This window comes from Physeter macrocephalus, chromosome 9 (assembly GCF_002837175.3).
Source record: "Physeter macrocephalus isolate SW-GA chromosome 9, ASM283717v5, whole genome shotgun sequence".
Classification (NCBI taxonomy): Eukaryota; Metazoa; Chordata; class Mammalia; order Artiodactyla; family Physeteridae; genus Physeter; species Physeter macrocephalus.
Window position 1 is genome coordinate 83,581,550 of NC_041222.1, and position 14,822 is coordinate 83,596,371.

At 50.6% G+C, this 14,822-nt stretch overlaps 1 protein-coding gene across 2 annotated transcripts in view; it reads right to left on the reverse strand.

Annotated features, from left to right (window-relative positions):
- BICD2 (BICD cargo adaptor 2) overlaps positions 1 to 14,079 on the reverse strand; it is a 56,406-nt gene extending 42,327 nt beyond the window's left edge. Inside the window, exon 1 of one of the 2 annotated variants that reach the window (XM_007123080.4) lies at positions 13,688 to 14,079. In XM_007123080.4, the coding sequence (XP_007123142.1) occupies positions 13,688 to 13,927 (240 nt within the window). In that variant the 5' untranslated portion in view covers positions 13,928 to 14,079. The remainder of the gene's footprint in view (positions 1 to 13,687) is intronic. The other variant, XM_007123081.4, reaches the window with a different exon arrangement.
- Between the last annotated feature and the right edge of the window lie 743 nt (positions 14,080 to 14,822).

The window sequence follows — 14,822 nt, forward strand, 5'->3', positions numbered from 1 at the left end:
ATGGGCTGCAATGATGATTCAATTCTCACATCTGCCCTAAGAGGCTCTGGAAGGCAGACGGGCCTGTCAGCAGCTGTAGCCATGATGAGATAAAGGGTCTCAGGAGCCAAGTGTCCCCCATGTCTGGCATTCTGTCACAGTCACCCTGGCAGGGTAAGTCCCTGTCATGAAGGACTCCCACACCCCGAGGAACCAAGGATGCTGCACTGCTCATGAAAAGAGGTGAGAACCTGAGGCTCAGGGTGGGCGGCTGAGACCCTGTAGTGAAGCCAGGTACCTGGTCTCCCAGCCTCGCCCCTCCAACCCACACACATCGGGGTCACCCAGAAGAGTGAGGCCTGCAAGGATCCTTCCTGTGCTGTCTGTGACACACACACATGTGAACACATGCACACACACGCACATATGGTTCGCTTCATCATAGCTCGGGCATGAAAGCCTAACACTCCTGACTCATCCTGGACACCCTCCAGTAGACTGCCCGGGGCCATTTCTCAGCCCAATCACAACAGCACCAACATTGCTTTAAGTTGCAGCAGCCACTGTGCAAATCGCAGCCAAAGAAAGTGCCACGTCAGGATCTGACCCTCCGCCCTGTGCCTTTGGCCCAGGCACGCTACCTCTCCCCAAAGCCTCACAGGCTCCTGTGGGTCCTGAAAACAGAGATGTGTTCCAGACTTCAACCAGTACAGGCACAAAGGGGCATCCCACAGTGGAGGTGAGACACTGATGCTGAGAGAGCATAAGGAAAAAGAGGTGTGCTTGGTAGTGAGAGTCTGTGAGAGATGCAGACTTGGCAGCCTGGCATGTAAACACCACCCACACCAACCATAAATCCATTGTGGGTCCCTACAGACCTGTTCCAAAGGTAGTGAAGAGTCAGAGCTGGCATAGGGAAAGGCTGGGCGGGCATCTCTGGGGTGGAGTCTGACCCCTAGCACCAGAGAAGAGAGCCAGACCTAGAGGCCTGGCAGGCTGGAAAGGGGCTCACATAGGGTGGTGAGCACCTTAAATAATAGTGAAGGTACCTGAAACCAAGATGGGGATGCGTCTGTCACAGTTTTGGAGGGACCTAGCCACCAGCTTCTGCCTGTGGGGCAAGCAGCTAGTAAACGCACAAGTGGGACCCAATCCCAGATCTGAGCAGTGGCTGAGTCCATACCCCTCCCCTAACTACTGCCTGGGTCAAATGCATAAGGCTAGTAAGTTAAGCAGCTTTCTGGGTGGTTTCCCAGGAGTAAAGTCAACCCTGACTGAGCTGCGCAAACAGAAGGTCCCATGGACTACCTTAATAACAGTGACACAAAGACACAGAGAAGTATCACACTCATCTTCTATCAAAAATCTAACCAACTGTACTAGTGATTTTTAACAATTTGCATTCTATTACTTTTTCTCAAGATTTAAAAAAAAAAAAAAAAAAAAAAGGACTATCAACTGATGATGACCAGGACCAACCCTGCCAACCCAGGGCTGAAGACCTAGGCCAGCAGATCCCAGTCAGGTGTGCTGAGTCACATAACAAAAATCACAGGGCTTAAGCGAAAGATTCACCATTAACACATAAAAAGACAGAAACCTAAAAAAATCAGCAACATACATTCAAGAGGGCGGGGTGTTGGAAAAAGTATAATTGCACAGATGATTGGAACAGAACAGAACTCCCAGGAGTTCTGTTCTCCCAGGAGACCCACACACATATAGCCAACTGATCTTTGACAAAGGAGCAAAGCAACTTCATAAAGAAAGTACAGTCTCTTCAACAAATGACGCTGGAACAACTGTACATCCATGTATGAAAAAATGAATCTAGACAAAGACCTTATACCTCTCACAAAAACCAACCTGAAATGAACCACAGATCTAAGTATAAAACGCAAAACTAATAAAACCTCGAGATAAAAACATAAGCAAAAAATCTACATGACCTTGGGTTTGGTGAGGACAATCTTAACATGAAAGCAAAATGGCATTAAAATTAAAAACTTCTCAGGCTTCCCTAATGGCGCAGTGGTTGGGAATCCACCTGCCAATGCAGGGGACACGGGTTCGAGCCCTGGTCCGGGAAGATCCCACATGCCACGGAGCAACTAAGCCCGTGAGCTACAGCTACTGAGCCTGCGCTCTAGAGCCTGCGAGCCACAACTACTGAAGCCCGCATGCCTACAGGCCGTGCTCCACAACAAGAGAAGCCACCACGATGAAGAAGCCCACTCGCAGTAACGAAGACCCAACACAGCCAAAAATAAAAATAAATAAATTTTAAAAAATTAAAAACTGCTCTGTGAAAGGCACTGTTACAGGAATGAAAAGACAAACCACAGACTGGGTTATTTATTTGCAAAGTAGGACCTGTATCTAAAATAGATAAAAGACTCTTAAAACTACGATAAGGAGACAATTCAGTTTTTTTTTTTTTTTTTTTTTTGGTGGTATGCGGGCTTTCCTCTGTTGTGGCCTCTCCGGGTGTGGAGCACAGGCTCCGGACGCGCAGGCTCAGCGGCCATGGCTCACGGGCCCAGCCACTCCGCGGCCCCTGCATCGGCAGGCGGACGCGCAACCACTGCGCCACCAGGGAAGCCCGACAATTCAGTTTTAAAATGAGCAAGAGATCAGAACAGACACCTCACCAAAGACAATATACAGACAGCAAACAAACACATGAAAACATGTTCCACATCATATGTCAGCAGAGAAATGCAAATGAGAACAATGAGATGCCCCTATACACCTACTCTAGTAACAATGCCAAATGCAGGTGAGGAGGTGGAACAACAGGAAATCTCATTCATTTCTGGTGGGAATACAGAATGGTGCAGCCACTTTGCAAGACAGTTTGGCGGTTTCTTACAAAACTAAACATACTCTTACCCTGTGATCCAGCAAGTCGCACGCTCCTTGGTGTTCACCTAAAGGAGCTGAAAACTTATGTCCACATAAAACCTGCACATGGATGTTTTAGAGCAGCTTTATTAATAATCGCTCCCAGCTGGAAGTAACCAAGATGCCCACTTTGAATGGATAAACAAACTGTGGTACATCTAAACAATGAAATATCATTCTGTGATTTAAAAAAAAAAAGAGCTAATAAGCAACGAAACGACATGGATCAATCTTAAACACATATTGCTAAGTGAAAGAAGCCAATCTGAAAAGGCTACATACTATATGATTCCAGTTATATGACATTCTGGAAAAGGCAAAACTATGGAGAAAGTAAAAGATCAGCGGTTGCCAGGGGTTCTTTTTTTGGGGTGGAGTGGTGTTGAATTAAGCACAGGGGATTTTTTTAACAGAGTGAAACAATTCTGTATGATACTGTAATGGTAGATAAATGACACTACTTGTTTGTCAAAACCCAGATAACTTTGCCGCACAAAGAGTGAAACTTAATGTATAAAAATTTTTTAAAAAATCATTTAGGAGGTATGGGGATCCTAGGCTGGAACACAGAATGTGGTAAAACAATCTAACTGCGTTAGAGATAGATGAAACCACCTCACTGAAGGGGATAGCAAATAAGGTGCTTCCTTAAGTAATGTATTTGGAAATCAGTGGAGTATATAAGACCGAAGTCAAAAAGAACGGCACGTGAGCACTATACTCTAGTTGATAAATTATTTCACAAAGGGGTATAGGTCAACAGTTCTGACACTACTGTGATGTGTGCTGGAATGGAACAATTATGTAGCTGTGTGGGGGATGGCGAAGCCAGGTGTCACACTGGTGGAGGGAGGTTACATACAGATAAGCAAGGGGAGGTGGTGGGAATGACCTACGTGGTGATAGATCAGAGTTGGAGACATCAGTAGGAATTCATGTTCAGCTTAATATAAATACATGTGACTACATCTAGAAATGTTTATAGATGTGTGTGTATATGTGGGCCACATCTATCTCCTGCCTCTGTTGGCTGAGAGGGCCTAGAAGCAGGGACACTCCAGCAGCAACAAACACCCAGCATCTAGATCTTGGCTTCTAATACCATTCTCCAATAAAAGGAACCAGGACTCCTTGGAGAATGCTTACTCTTGTACTGGGGCAGGGAACATACAGGATGACTCTGGAGAATCCTGTAGCACCAGAAAGTAAAGAGGCTCTCAGGAAGGAAGGGAGGGAGGGAGGGAAGAAAGAAGGAAGGAAGGAAGGAAGGAAGGAAACAATCACAATGATGGGTATGTTGAAGGGGCACAGGAGCCAAATGAAAGAGCTGCCAGGGGCCAAAGCTGTAACAAGCTGAGCAACAAAATAAAGCCCAAATATAAAATAAATATCCGTGAGTCCATACCAATATAAATGAATGAGATGAATATACAAATAAATTGGGAAAAGACATGTCTCCCATGGGGAAAAATTGAGAACAATGTATGTACATGCTTCCCCTCAAGGCAGTGAGCATGACCCTCTTCCGCCCCCGCCTCCTCCTTAGGGTGGCGGCTGTGCAGTTTGGAAAGAATGAAAGAGCACCTTGAAGTGGAGATGCCTGACAAACACCTCAGCCAGGGGATCTAAAGTAGTTTATTTTTTTAAATTAATGAAAAAAGGTCAGGTAGTTAGAAGTGTCAGGTAGTTTAAAAACACATAAATGCTGCAACACATGGCACTTTATCTTGACACGACCCTGAGGTTTGCCCGTGGATATGATGTTTCCAGAGGGGGAAAGCAGGCCTTCTGAAATGAGATGGAAAGTTGCACCAGATGCAGGTGGGTGGGTCACTGGGTGCAGGTTCTGTGTTCACCTGGTGTTTTCTGAGGACAAAATCACACATAAACTCTCATTATGCTCATATTATTCCCTCAAATATCAATCACTCTGGAAAAAATTTGCATTTTCAAAATCAGTGTTATGGCAGAACTGACTGCTCCCATAAGAAATAAATCAAACCCTCTGAGACACCCTTTCTCCCTCATCACGCTGGCCACGATGACAAAACCGACAACACTAAGTGCTGATGAGAATGCAGACTTGCTTGTCAGCTGCTCTGCACTCACTGCAATCCCAGCCTCTCCAAACCAGCAACGGGGCAACATTAGGTACAGCCTTGGGTTCATGACTGTTGGGCGCAGCAACTTCCAGGGACCTACATCCCCTCTGATCATCCTGGGTCACAGTTCTACAACACCCAGGCAATCTCTCAGGTTGGTGGACAAGCCTGGACCCCTGCAGAGCATTTGGGGCAGGATGTGAGGGGGAAGGTGGGAGGAGAATGCCCAGGGGACCCCAGGAGCTAGAAGGGTGAGGTCCCAGGCCTGCCCTGACACCATCACTGAGGGAGAATCTGGTCCACTGCCAGGGCTTCAGGGATGTGCTGGCCTAAAACAAGGAAACCAAGGCCCAGGGAGAGGACCACTCAAGATCATGTCAAGCCTTGCTAGCACACAGTGTGGGATGTTAGCCCTCACTCTGAGCCCCAGCATCCTCACCTACGGAACTGGGACAAAGAGCGCTCCTCCCTCCTGGTTCAGAGAGAGCTGGACACCTCGCAGCATCACAGTCAGAATACACTTGACAGGTGACCATGAGCCTCAGTGGCACAATAAAAGCTGGTCTAATGAATGAACTGGATGGGCAACAATGACCCAGCAGTGCAAGGGCAAGGCCATGTATCAGCTGAAGGTAGCACTATGGCCCATTTCTTAAAAAAGAAAAAGGAAAGACAAGACAAGAGTGAGGTGCCTGGCCTGCACAGGGGCGGGGACAGCTACTCCAGGTTGCCAGTGTGGAAGCAGGACGGGAAGCCTCAGGATGGTCACATGAGGCCCTGTAAGCAGTGGCGCCCTCAGCCAGGTGCACCAAGTGGACCCTGCTTGGCTCCCAATGCAAACAGAACAACTGTAAAGCGACTATGAGCCAAATACGGAAATCCGGATGCTGACCAGATAGAAGATGACATTAAAGAGTCACTGTTAATCTTGTGAGGTATGAAAATTAATCTGTGATTCTGTTTTTATAAAAAAAACAGAATCACAGATTAATTTCTCAACACAACACACCAATGTACTTTCAGTAGAAGTGAGGCACAGAATGGAGGCTGCCAAAGCTGGAGCTGCCAAAGTGGGCGCGAAAACATGCAGGCCAATCTCTCTGCTCTGGTTATGCTTAAAACTTCCCCTAAAGATAGAAGACCTTTAGAAGGGGAACAGTGCAGAAAAACTGCCTTAAAAAAGCAAACCCATTGATGAAAGAAATTAAAGATGATACAAATAGATGGAGAGATATACCATGTTTTTGGATTGGAAGAATCAACATTGTGAAAATGACTCTACTATCCAAAGCAATCTACAGATTCAATGCAAACCCTATCAAACTACCACTGGCATTTTTCACTGAACTAGAACAAAAAATTTCACAATTTGTATGGAAACACAAAAGACCCCAAATAGCCAAAGCAATCTCACATATTAGGTGTCTGGAATCATTCAGATCTAAGTTTAGATTTAGAAAAGTTACATCAAAAAATATATGACATTGGCAATGCTCAATTAGATGATTCCCCCGCAGAAACGGCGCAATCATTTTTTGATAGTCTTAGATCCTTTCTGTCACAAAGAACTTTGTTTACACTCTTTACAAACATAGGCATAATAGCTGCTATAATATTAATTCTGGCTTTTCTCCTTCCAGTCATCTTCAGGATCTTAAGTAAAAGTATCCATCAAGTCTCCATTGAATTACACAGCGAGCTTCTAACAAATGAAAACGGGGGAAATGTTGGAAGCCAACCTGGAGCCTCCGTGCCATGACAGGGTCATGGAACAACACCAAGACAGCGGTGCAGGGCAGTGCTGCGCCCAGGAAGCTGACTACATCTCATCTGAGCTGTTTTGTAATTTTGTGCTTCTGCCTTGGAAAAGTACATGGGGGATTTGCCCCCTGTCCCAAGCTTAACCGTGTAAAACATCCTCTTCCCCCTCCCAAACCAAAACCTACGAATTGGGACTTTTTAACAACAGCCCCTGGCTGGTGGGAGAAACAACAAACCACCTGGAAATGAAGGGTTGTTTCTATGGAAAACACCAATAATAAAAAAGCAATGGCCCTACATGGGAGTAAGAAATGATTACGCGTATTGTTGGTTCTGGTATAAGGATAAATTAATCATACAGAGTCGACTGCCAACATTGGAATTGTTGACTCGTCCATTCAGACAAGGCTTCTTGCCCAGAAGAACACAATGATAGACTGAATTGTGAGATGTATTGTAGATAATTTAGGGGTACATTGTTAAGACTCGTCCATGCGGACCTCTGGGACACATAGGAAAGTTCAGGAAACTTCCTCCTTCATAGTTTCTTTTAATGGCTTGTTACATATTAGCTTGGCTTTGTTATTAGTACGGATTGAACCTACTCTAAGAAAAACAATGATGTTTTGAAAACCTTTAGAATTATTTTAAAAGTACATATAGAAATATTAGGTACAATCTATTATAAATATCTTCTGAAGTTTTAGCTAGGCACCTGATGTTGCAATCACTTAGGGTATATAAATCTGACTGTGAGAAAATAAAATATGAGACCATGCTTGCACATACAGAGTGTTATGGATTTATTTAACCTCCCCTCGCCGACGCTGTCCATCCCTCGGGTATTCCTGGACCTGCAGGAGCTGGACTCCCGCAGGGTAGGACGGGAAAAAAACACAGACCTACTAGAGCATGGACTTGAGGATATTGGGGGGGAAGGGTAAGTTGTGATGAAGTGAGCAAGTGGCATGGACATATATACACTACCAAACATAGGGTGGATAGCTAGTGGGAAGCAGCCGCATGGCACAGGGAGATCAGCTAGGTGGTTTGTGACCACCTAGAGGGGTGGGATAGGGAGGGTGGGAGGGACGGAGATGCAAGAGGGAAGAGATATGGGAACATATGTATATGTATAACTGATTCACTTTGTTGTAAAGCAGAAACTAACACACCATTGTAAAGCAATTATATTCCAATAAAGATGTTTAAAAAAAAGAGAGCAAACCCATAAAACTCAAACTATGACAATTATTTCACATGATACAACAATAGACTGGAAGTGCACAGAACCTTCCAAACCCCTGGAAACCTCCTTGTCTTCGACCACTTGAATGAAACCTACTTTTCTGCAACTCAAAGAGTTAACACCAAACTCTGTGTCTTTTTAAAAACAACTGTTATAGATGCTCAAAGCACTTTCTAGTTTTTATAGATCATATGTATCTCACATACATACACAGGAAGAAAAAGCTGGCAAGTAGAAAAACCCGGTAGTTCTCCAAACATACTCCATAATTCCTACAGAGACATGCTCATTTCTACATTTTGACGTTCTTAAAGTGAATGAACAATTTTTTTAAACATATTAAACTCGAAAGAAGAAGCCAGGCCCCTATCCTCATTGATGCCTTCACCTGCCTGAGCCTGGACTGCCTGTTCAACTACATGTCCCTGAGACGCACCCTGCCCCTGCAGCCCCATCTGTCAGTCCACCTCCCATGGCAGAGCAGGGCTGGGACAGAAAGGTTTGATGCCCAGGACAGCGGCTGGGCAGTCACACGGGGCCCTCTCCAGCTCTGGGGGACAGCTTGAGGGGCCACACTTCAAACACTGGACAATATGGGGCCTGGGGCCCAGGAGAGTCTCATCCATCAGAGCCTGCAGGGTCCTGGCCAGCCCCTGCCTGCTAGCCACCTTCACTTGGCTGTCTAAGAAGAAACCAAATCTTTCTTTACCTTCAGCGTGTGTAGTGGCCCTTTATCCAGTGCACGGATGTGGAGAAGCAGGTCTGACTGAGGGGTGGATGCCCCAAACTGACAAGGGTAAACTGATCTCTCCTCCCTCACAGTAAGGGGTTGGGGTCCCTGAGGTGGGAAGGCCCAGCAGGAGTCTGTGTCTACCTGGCCATGGCTCTCTCTGAGGCAGCTGCTCAAACTTAAGGAGCCTCAGCCACTACCTGCCCAAGTGCCCCAGGTACACCAGCCTGATCCTGAGGGCAGAGCCATTCCTCCAGGGCCACATAGCTCCTGAGGGCCCAGGAAGGGTCCAGTTGCTCCCTTGGAGCCAAAGTGTGGAAACCACAGCCCTGGACAGCACATGCAGTACCTCCTCACCTGCCCAGGCAGTGCCACTCTTAGGCCTGGCCTCCCTCCTGCACCAGTTATGGAAAAGCAGCTCCTTCACAGTGTGCCCAACCACCAGTCCAAAGCCACACCCTGAGAACATTGAGGTACACAGCTGCTTAACCCCCAGGCCCTGCAGGAAGACAGAATGCCAGGTGACACAGGAGTCTTGGGAGTTTTTAAAAATGGAAGAGCCCTCAAGATTGCTTCACAACGCCCTGCCAGACACAAGCTCTGCAGGCAGGAAAGTGGGGAGTGCCCAGCAATGCAGCCACAGTGGGGCGTGTGGTCATTGCCTTTGGATGCTGGTAGCTGCCTCTCCCAGCTGTTAGACCCCTGGGAGCAGGGCTGTCTCAGCACCTCCAGGATTCCCTGGAACCCAACTTCTACCACAAGTCAGGCTTCTTCATGCTGACAGCAGACCACCACACAGCTTACCCTGAAAGGCCCACAGGTCTCCTAGAGTCTCCCAACCCGCAATGGCTCTCTGCTCCAAGTTCTAGGGTGGTATCAGATGAGCAGAATCCTCACAGGGTTTAGCCCAAATCAGGACTTTTCCTGTCTCAAAACAAACACCTGAGGAGGATGCGCCTTGCACAGAGGCCTCCAGTTGCCCTTCCCTCCTCCACAGGTGCCTGCTCTCTTGGGGACAGGCTTCCTAGGCTCAGAGCCTTGAGTGAAACTCAGCTTCTCTATGCCTCGGTTTCCTCAGCAGTACAACAGACATAACAGGGTGGTGACCCCAAGGGCTGGCATAAGGACTGCAGGAGTCGGTGGGGCATGCGGAGGCTATGGCAGGAACAGCTCACCAACGGGGGTGAGGCCTGAGCAGCAGCCCTCACACCACCCTCCTCTGTGAAGCCAGCTCATGGCCAGAACTTCTACACAGACTTGGACAGGAACCTGGTGCCCAAAGACAACTTCCAACTTGGTTTGAGCTATTGGACCTTCCTCAATCACTCACACCCATCCCTACCTTGGTTTCCCCATCCTCTGAGAGAGGAAATTACAAGAGGGATGGGAAGGAGGAAGCGAAGAAGACAGAGCAGCTGCTCCCACCAGCTCTGCCACAGTTGTTCATGCAGCCACTGAGCCTGCAGGATGGGAGGGATATCCAGGTATTGGGAGCTGGGCTCAGGCAAGTCCAGAGGAGGCTCTGAAAAGTGTCCAGGCCTTGAAGGGCAGGCAGGGCTTCCAAGATCCAAGATTGGGAAGAGGCAGGGATGGTGAGGGCAGTGAAGGCAACCAGGATGCAGAGAGCAGTGCAGGCTGAGCCAGGCCAGAGGCCCGAGGCAGCAGGCTCAGGCCGCCCTCTGGGACACGCAGCGGGGCCACTCCAGACCTTGCAAGAACAAGGAGCAGAGACAAGGTGACTACAGGGACAGCAGGGAGGGGATCCAGGCCTGGGTGAGGTGGAGGGAAGGAAGGAGCTGATGACACCAGCCAACACACACTCATTGCGTAAGCAATTATTGTGTGCCAGGCACCAGTCCCAGCCTGTGACAGGCTTCAGCTCACCAAATTCCACCCTCGGCTTTCCTGCGATATAAGTATACTGCACAGACAAGATCCTGAGGTAGCACATAAGTCAGCAAGGGCATCTAGACTTTGTCTTCCTGCTCTCTCTGGGAGTCAAGCGAGGGTGGGGATGAGACTGCACCAGGACCCCCACCACTTGCCTGGGGCATGCCCTCCAGTCCTCACATTCCCAACCTACAAGGACCACTCACTCATGGTACCTGCCTGAGCCATGGAGGCAGGAACTGTCTTGAAAAGGGCAGCACACCTGTCCTTTTCAAACTGCAGCTAAGGACACAGAGTGAGATGTTCCATGGCTACTGAGGACAGGAAACATCACATGGCTGACCAAAATCTGTCACCACGGTGGGGAAGGGGGCACAGCAGAACTTGGGACAGACAGGGCCCTTATTAAGCCAAGCTCAATCACTAGCAAAATGGTTAGGCAAAATGGGCGAGTGGGTACCCTTCCTCTCGCACACCATGGTGTCAGTAGGACACAGACACACATACACTCACCAAGTGAGAAAGGCTGCAGGGCCAGCACCACTGCCACTGGCCCCACAGAGGACCCTCCCTCAGGTCTGGTCACAACCCAGTCACCTGGGACAGACCAGCCAGCTTCTCTCCCTCTAAGACAGTATTATCTACAAATGCTCAACAGGAATACAGGCCCCTCTGTTTGTAGCATAATTTGTTAGTAACTGAACCCACTTCAGTTAAAGAAATAAAGTTTTAAAAGAATGAAGATGCCTTATCTCTCTACAGGAGAAAACAAATAAAATTTTAAAAAGACCCAACAGATATGGTCTCCTTAAATCTTGATTTTTAAAATAAGAGTTAATATTTCCAAGTATAACAATAACAAGAATTAAGAGAAGTTGACAAGAGCCTGTGCTGACATGGCTTTGAGTAAACTGGTGTGAGCTTTCTGGCAACATCTACTGAGGCTCTGATGCACCTTCCTCTAGTTCTGCTGAGACTTCCAGCTGAACTGTTCTTATCCTACCTACAATGAGGGAAACTGAAGTTCAGGACAGTGGGATAATGTGTCCAAGGCCACGTGGCCAGTGTGTGCAAGAGCCAGGTGGTAACATCAAACTAAGGAAGCAGCCACCTGAAGAACACCTGTGGATACCGATATACCTTCTTCCCAATTCCCCTGGGGACCCATCCTCCAGACACATGCCACAAAACTGAGTCAAGATTCTTCCATTGGCCAAATGTCTGTGACAGTAAAGAGCTGACAACTGAAAGGTCCCTAAGCAGGGAATGGTTAATTCCTGTGCAACTTTCCCTTCTGGTCTGCTCTTACATCGGACGTGAATTCGAGCTTGTGAACACAGAAGAGGACTGAACATGCTGCCAGTGGGGCCTCACTATGAACTCTGAGGGGAGAGGCTAGGGAAGACCAGGCTCACCTCTGAGCTGCAGAGGGTGAGCCTAAGTTCTCCCACTCCATATTCTCAAGGCCTCCTCAGCATCCTTCCATCTTGGGCACATTCCCCTACCCCACACACTAAGATGAGGCCCTTGCCAGAGGGGTCACATGTCACCCGTCTTGTAGATCTAGTGCCAGATAAGCCTGGCTTGGAGTAGGCACCAATACCTGCTGACAAATACACGACCTCGGGTCCAATGAGCTCCACCGCCACACTCCCTGGGGCCCCTATCTGTCTTCTACAGGGCACCTGCTCCACCAAGCACAGATTTAAGAACCTTCATGGATTAATTCCCTGCACTATCAGAAGGGGACCCAACTGGTCTCCCCAGTGAGACACGGAAGCTCGAAATAGCCCAGGCACCTTCCTGAGGCCACTGGGAGTGGGGTGCTGAGAGGTGGGCAGTCCGGGAAGCAGCGAGCATGGTGGATCCTGAGACCAAGGGCCAGGAGCCTACCTGGACAAGGTAAGAATCAAGTAGGGAAGGGGCAGACTATTTCAGGCACTGACAGGCTAGATACCTAACACCTTGTCCAGGCTCTTTAAATATGCCTCAGACGAACACTTTCTGGGTGGGATGTTGCAGAGGGAGAAGCTAAGATCCCTGCTCATAGCCACATCACCAGCCAAGGGCAAGACCTGGATCCAAACCTGGGTGTTCCACCCAGGAAGCAACTTCTCCCTCCCCACCACCACAACAAGGCTGGGGAGGCAAGAAGGACTGAGAGAAAATGGTGCTTAAATCACCCAAGAGAATTACTTCACGGCAGGACTGCGCAGCTCTCTCGCTGCAAGACTCTTTGGCAGACTGGGGGTCCAACCTGCTCACCCCGGAGTAAAAATCACACAGGAGACACAAGGCTTATCCATGACAAACACCCACAGAACTGTCCCCCAACTTCAGGGAAGGGCCTGGGAGGGCAACCAGGACGGAAAGTGGACAGAAGCACTGTAACACAAAGAAGTAACTAGCGGGGTGGTCAGCGAGCTGAGCATGGGGAGGGGCTGTGGGGTACCCCCGCCAGCTGTGATGAACACATGCAAGGCAAGCCGCCGACTTCGCCTTTTCCTGGTCTCCCGGCGCGGAAACCTCTGAAGGCAGCTGCACCCAGAGAAAGGAGGTGATGTGCCTGGAGACGATGGAGACACACGCCCGGTCTTTCCCAGCCGGTCACCTGCATCTATCCCACGTCCCCATCCCCCGCACTCGGAAAGTCAAACACCGCAAAGGACGCCATCCCACCGTGCCCGAGACCTGCCATCAGTAGAAGAAAAGCTGACCACACGGCTCCACCGCAGCCCTTGCCGCGGAGGCCAGAGTTTCTAGAACGCGCATCGCCCACCACACTTGGGGCCCGTCACCCACCGGAGGGCCGCCTCCCGGCCGGCCAGGCACACTGACCCTGGGCGCCCCGGTGCTGGTCCGGCCTGCCTGGAGTCAGGGGTCGGCTGGGGGGTCGACCTGGCCCGGGGTCAGGGGTCAGTTTGGCCTGCGTCGGAGGCCGGTTGGGGGTCAGCACGGGGGTAGTCTTGGCCAGGGTCAAGGGCCGGCTCTGGGGTCAGTGCTGAGGTCAGTCCGGGTCCGGGGTCGGCCGGGGGCGCGGAGGGCGTGGCGCCGGCGGCCCTTGCTCCTTACCTCCTTGAGCTGCTCCATCTCGCCGCGAATGGCCTCGTAGTCCACCTCGAGCTCCTCGAACTGCAGTTTGAGTTGGTGCTTCTCCTCAAGCACTGCCAGCCCGTACTCGGCCGCCTGGATCTTTTCACGCGTGGTCTCGGCCAGCTCGTGCGACAGCCGCTTCACCTCCGCGCGCAGCCACTCCGGCTGCGCCTCCATCACTAGTCGCGCGTACTCCTCCTCCTCGGACGGCGCGGACATGGTGACCACGGCTGGGGTCACGCCACTCGCTCCGAGGCTCAAGCCGGGTTCCCGACCGCCACCGCCGCCGCCGCCGCCCAACCCGACGGCGCCCCGGCCGCCGCCGCCACGCAGCCGCCGTGAGCTCGCCGCCGCGCGGGGCACTGTGGGGGCCACAGTCCCGCCCGCGGCAACTACAAGGCCCGTCGTGCCCAGCGCCCGTCCTCCCCCTCCCGTGATTGGCCCGCGCCCCGTGCCGGGAGGCCCCTTCCAATGCTGTAGCCTCCGCTGCTGCCGCGCGGAGCATTGTGGGGGTCGTAGTCCCACCAGCGCGTCGACTACAAGGCCCTTAGCTCCACACGCCCGCCCGCCCCCGCCCGTGATTGGCCAGGGCATCCGCCGTCGCGGAGCCGGAAACTGGTGTTTTCCGGTGCCCGCCCCCGGGCCTGCGAGGCGTGGGTAGGTGGTGCGGTAGGTCACCGGGAGGACGCGGCCTTCGCTGTGCAGGGGCTGGGTGGAGCCGGCCGCCGGTCTGAACCATCCTACGTGGAGCACTCGGAGCGTCGGGGGAACGGCGGGCCGGGTGGCGGTGGGGACTATAACCCGACGGTTCAGACGGGCGAGGCCTGCGGAGCCCAGGACATATCCAGTGGGAGGGATGGTCAAACCACTAGCGGAAGAGACGCCTTCGCCCCAGCTAAATACGAAATGCCTCGTGCGTGTTTCCTAAGAATTAGGCATTTCCATGCGCCCTACGATGATCCAGTTCAGGACCGCTGACACTGACGGGGCCTCGAATCCAGCATCGCTTCCCTGCACTATCCTCGTAGCATGGTTCTGGTCCGGGACCCGGTCCTGGGTCACGCATCAAATGGCAGTCAGGTGTCCTTACTGTCCCTCAATCTGCGAGACTTTC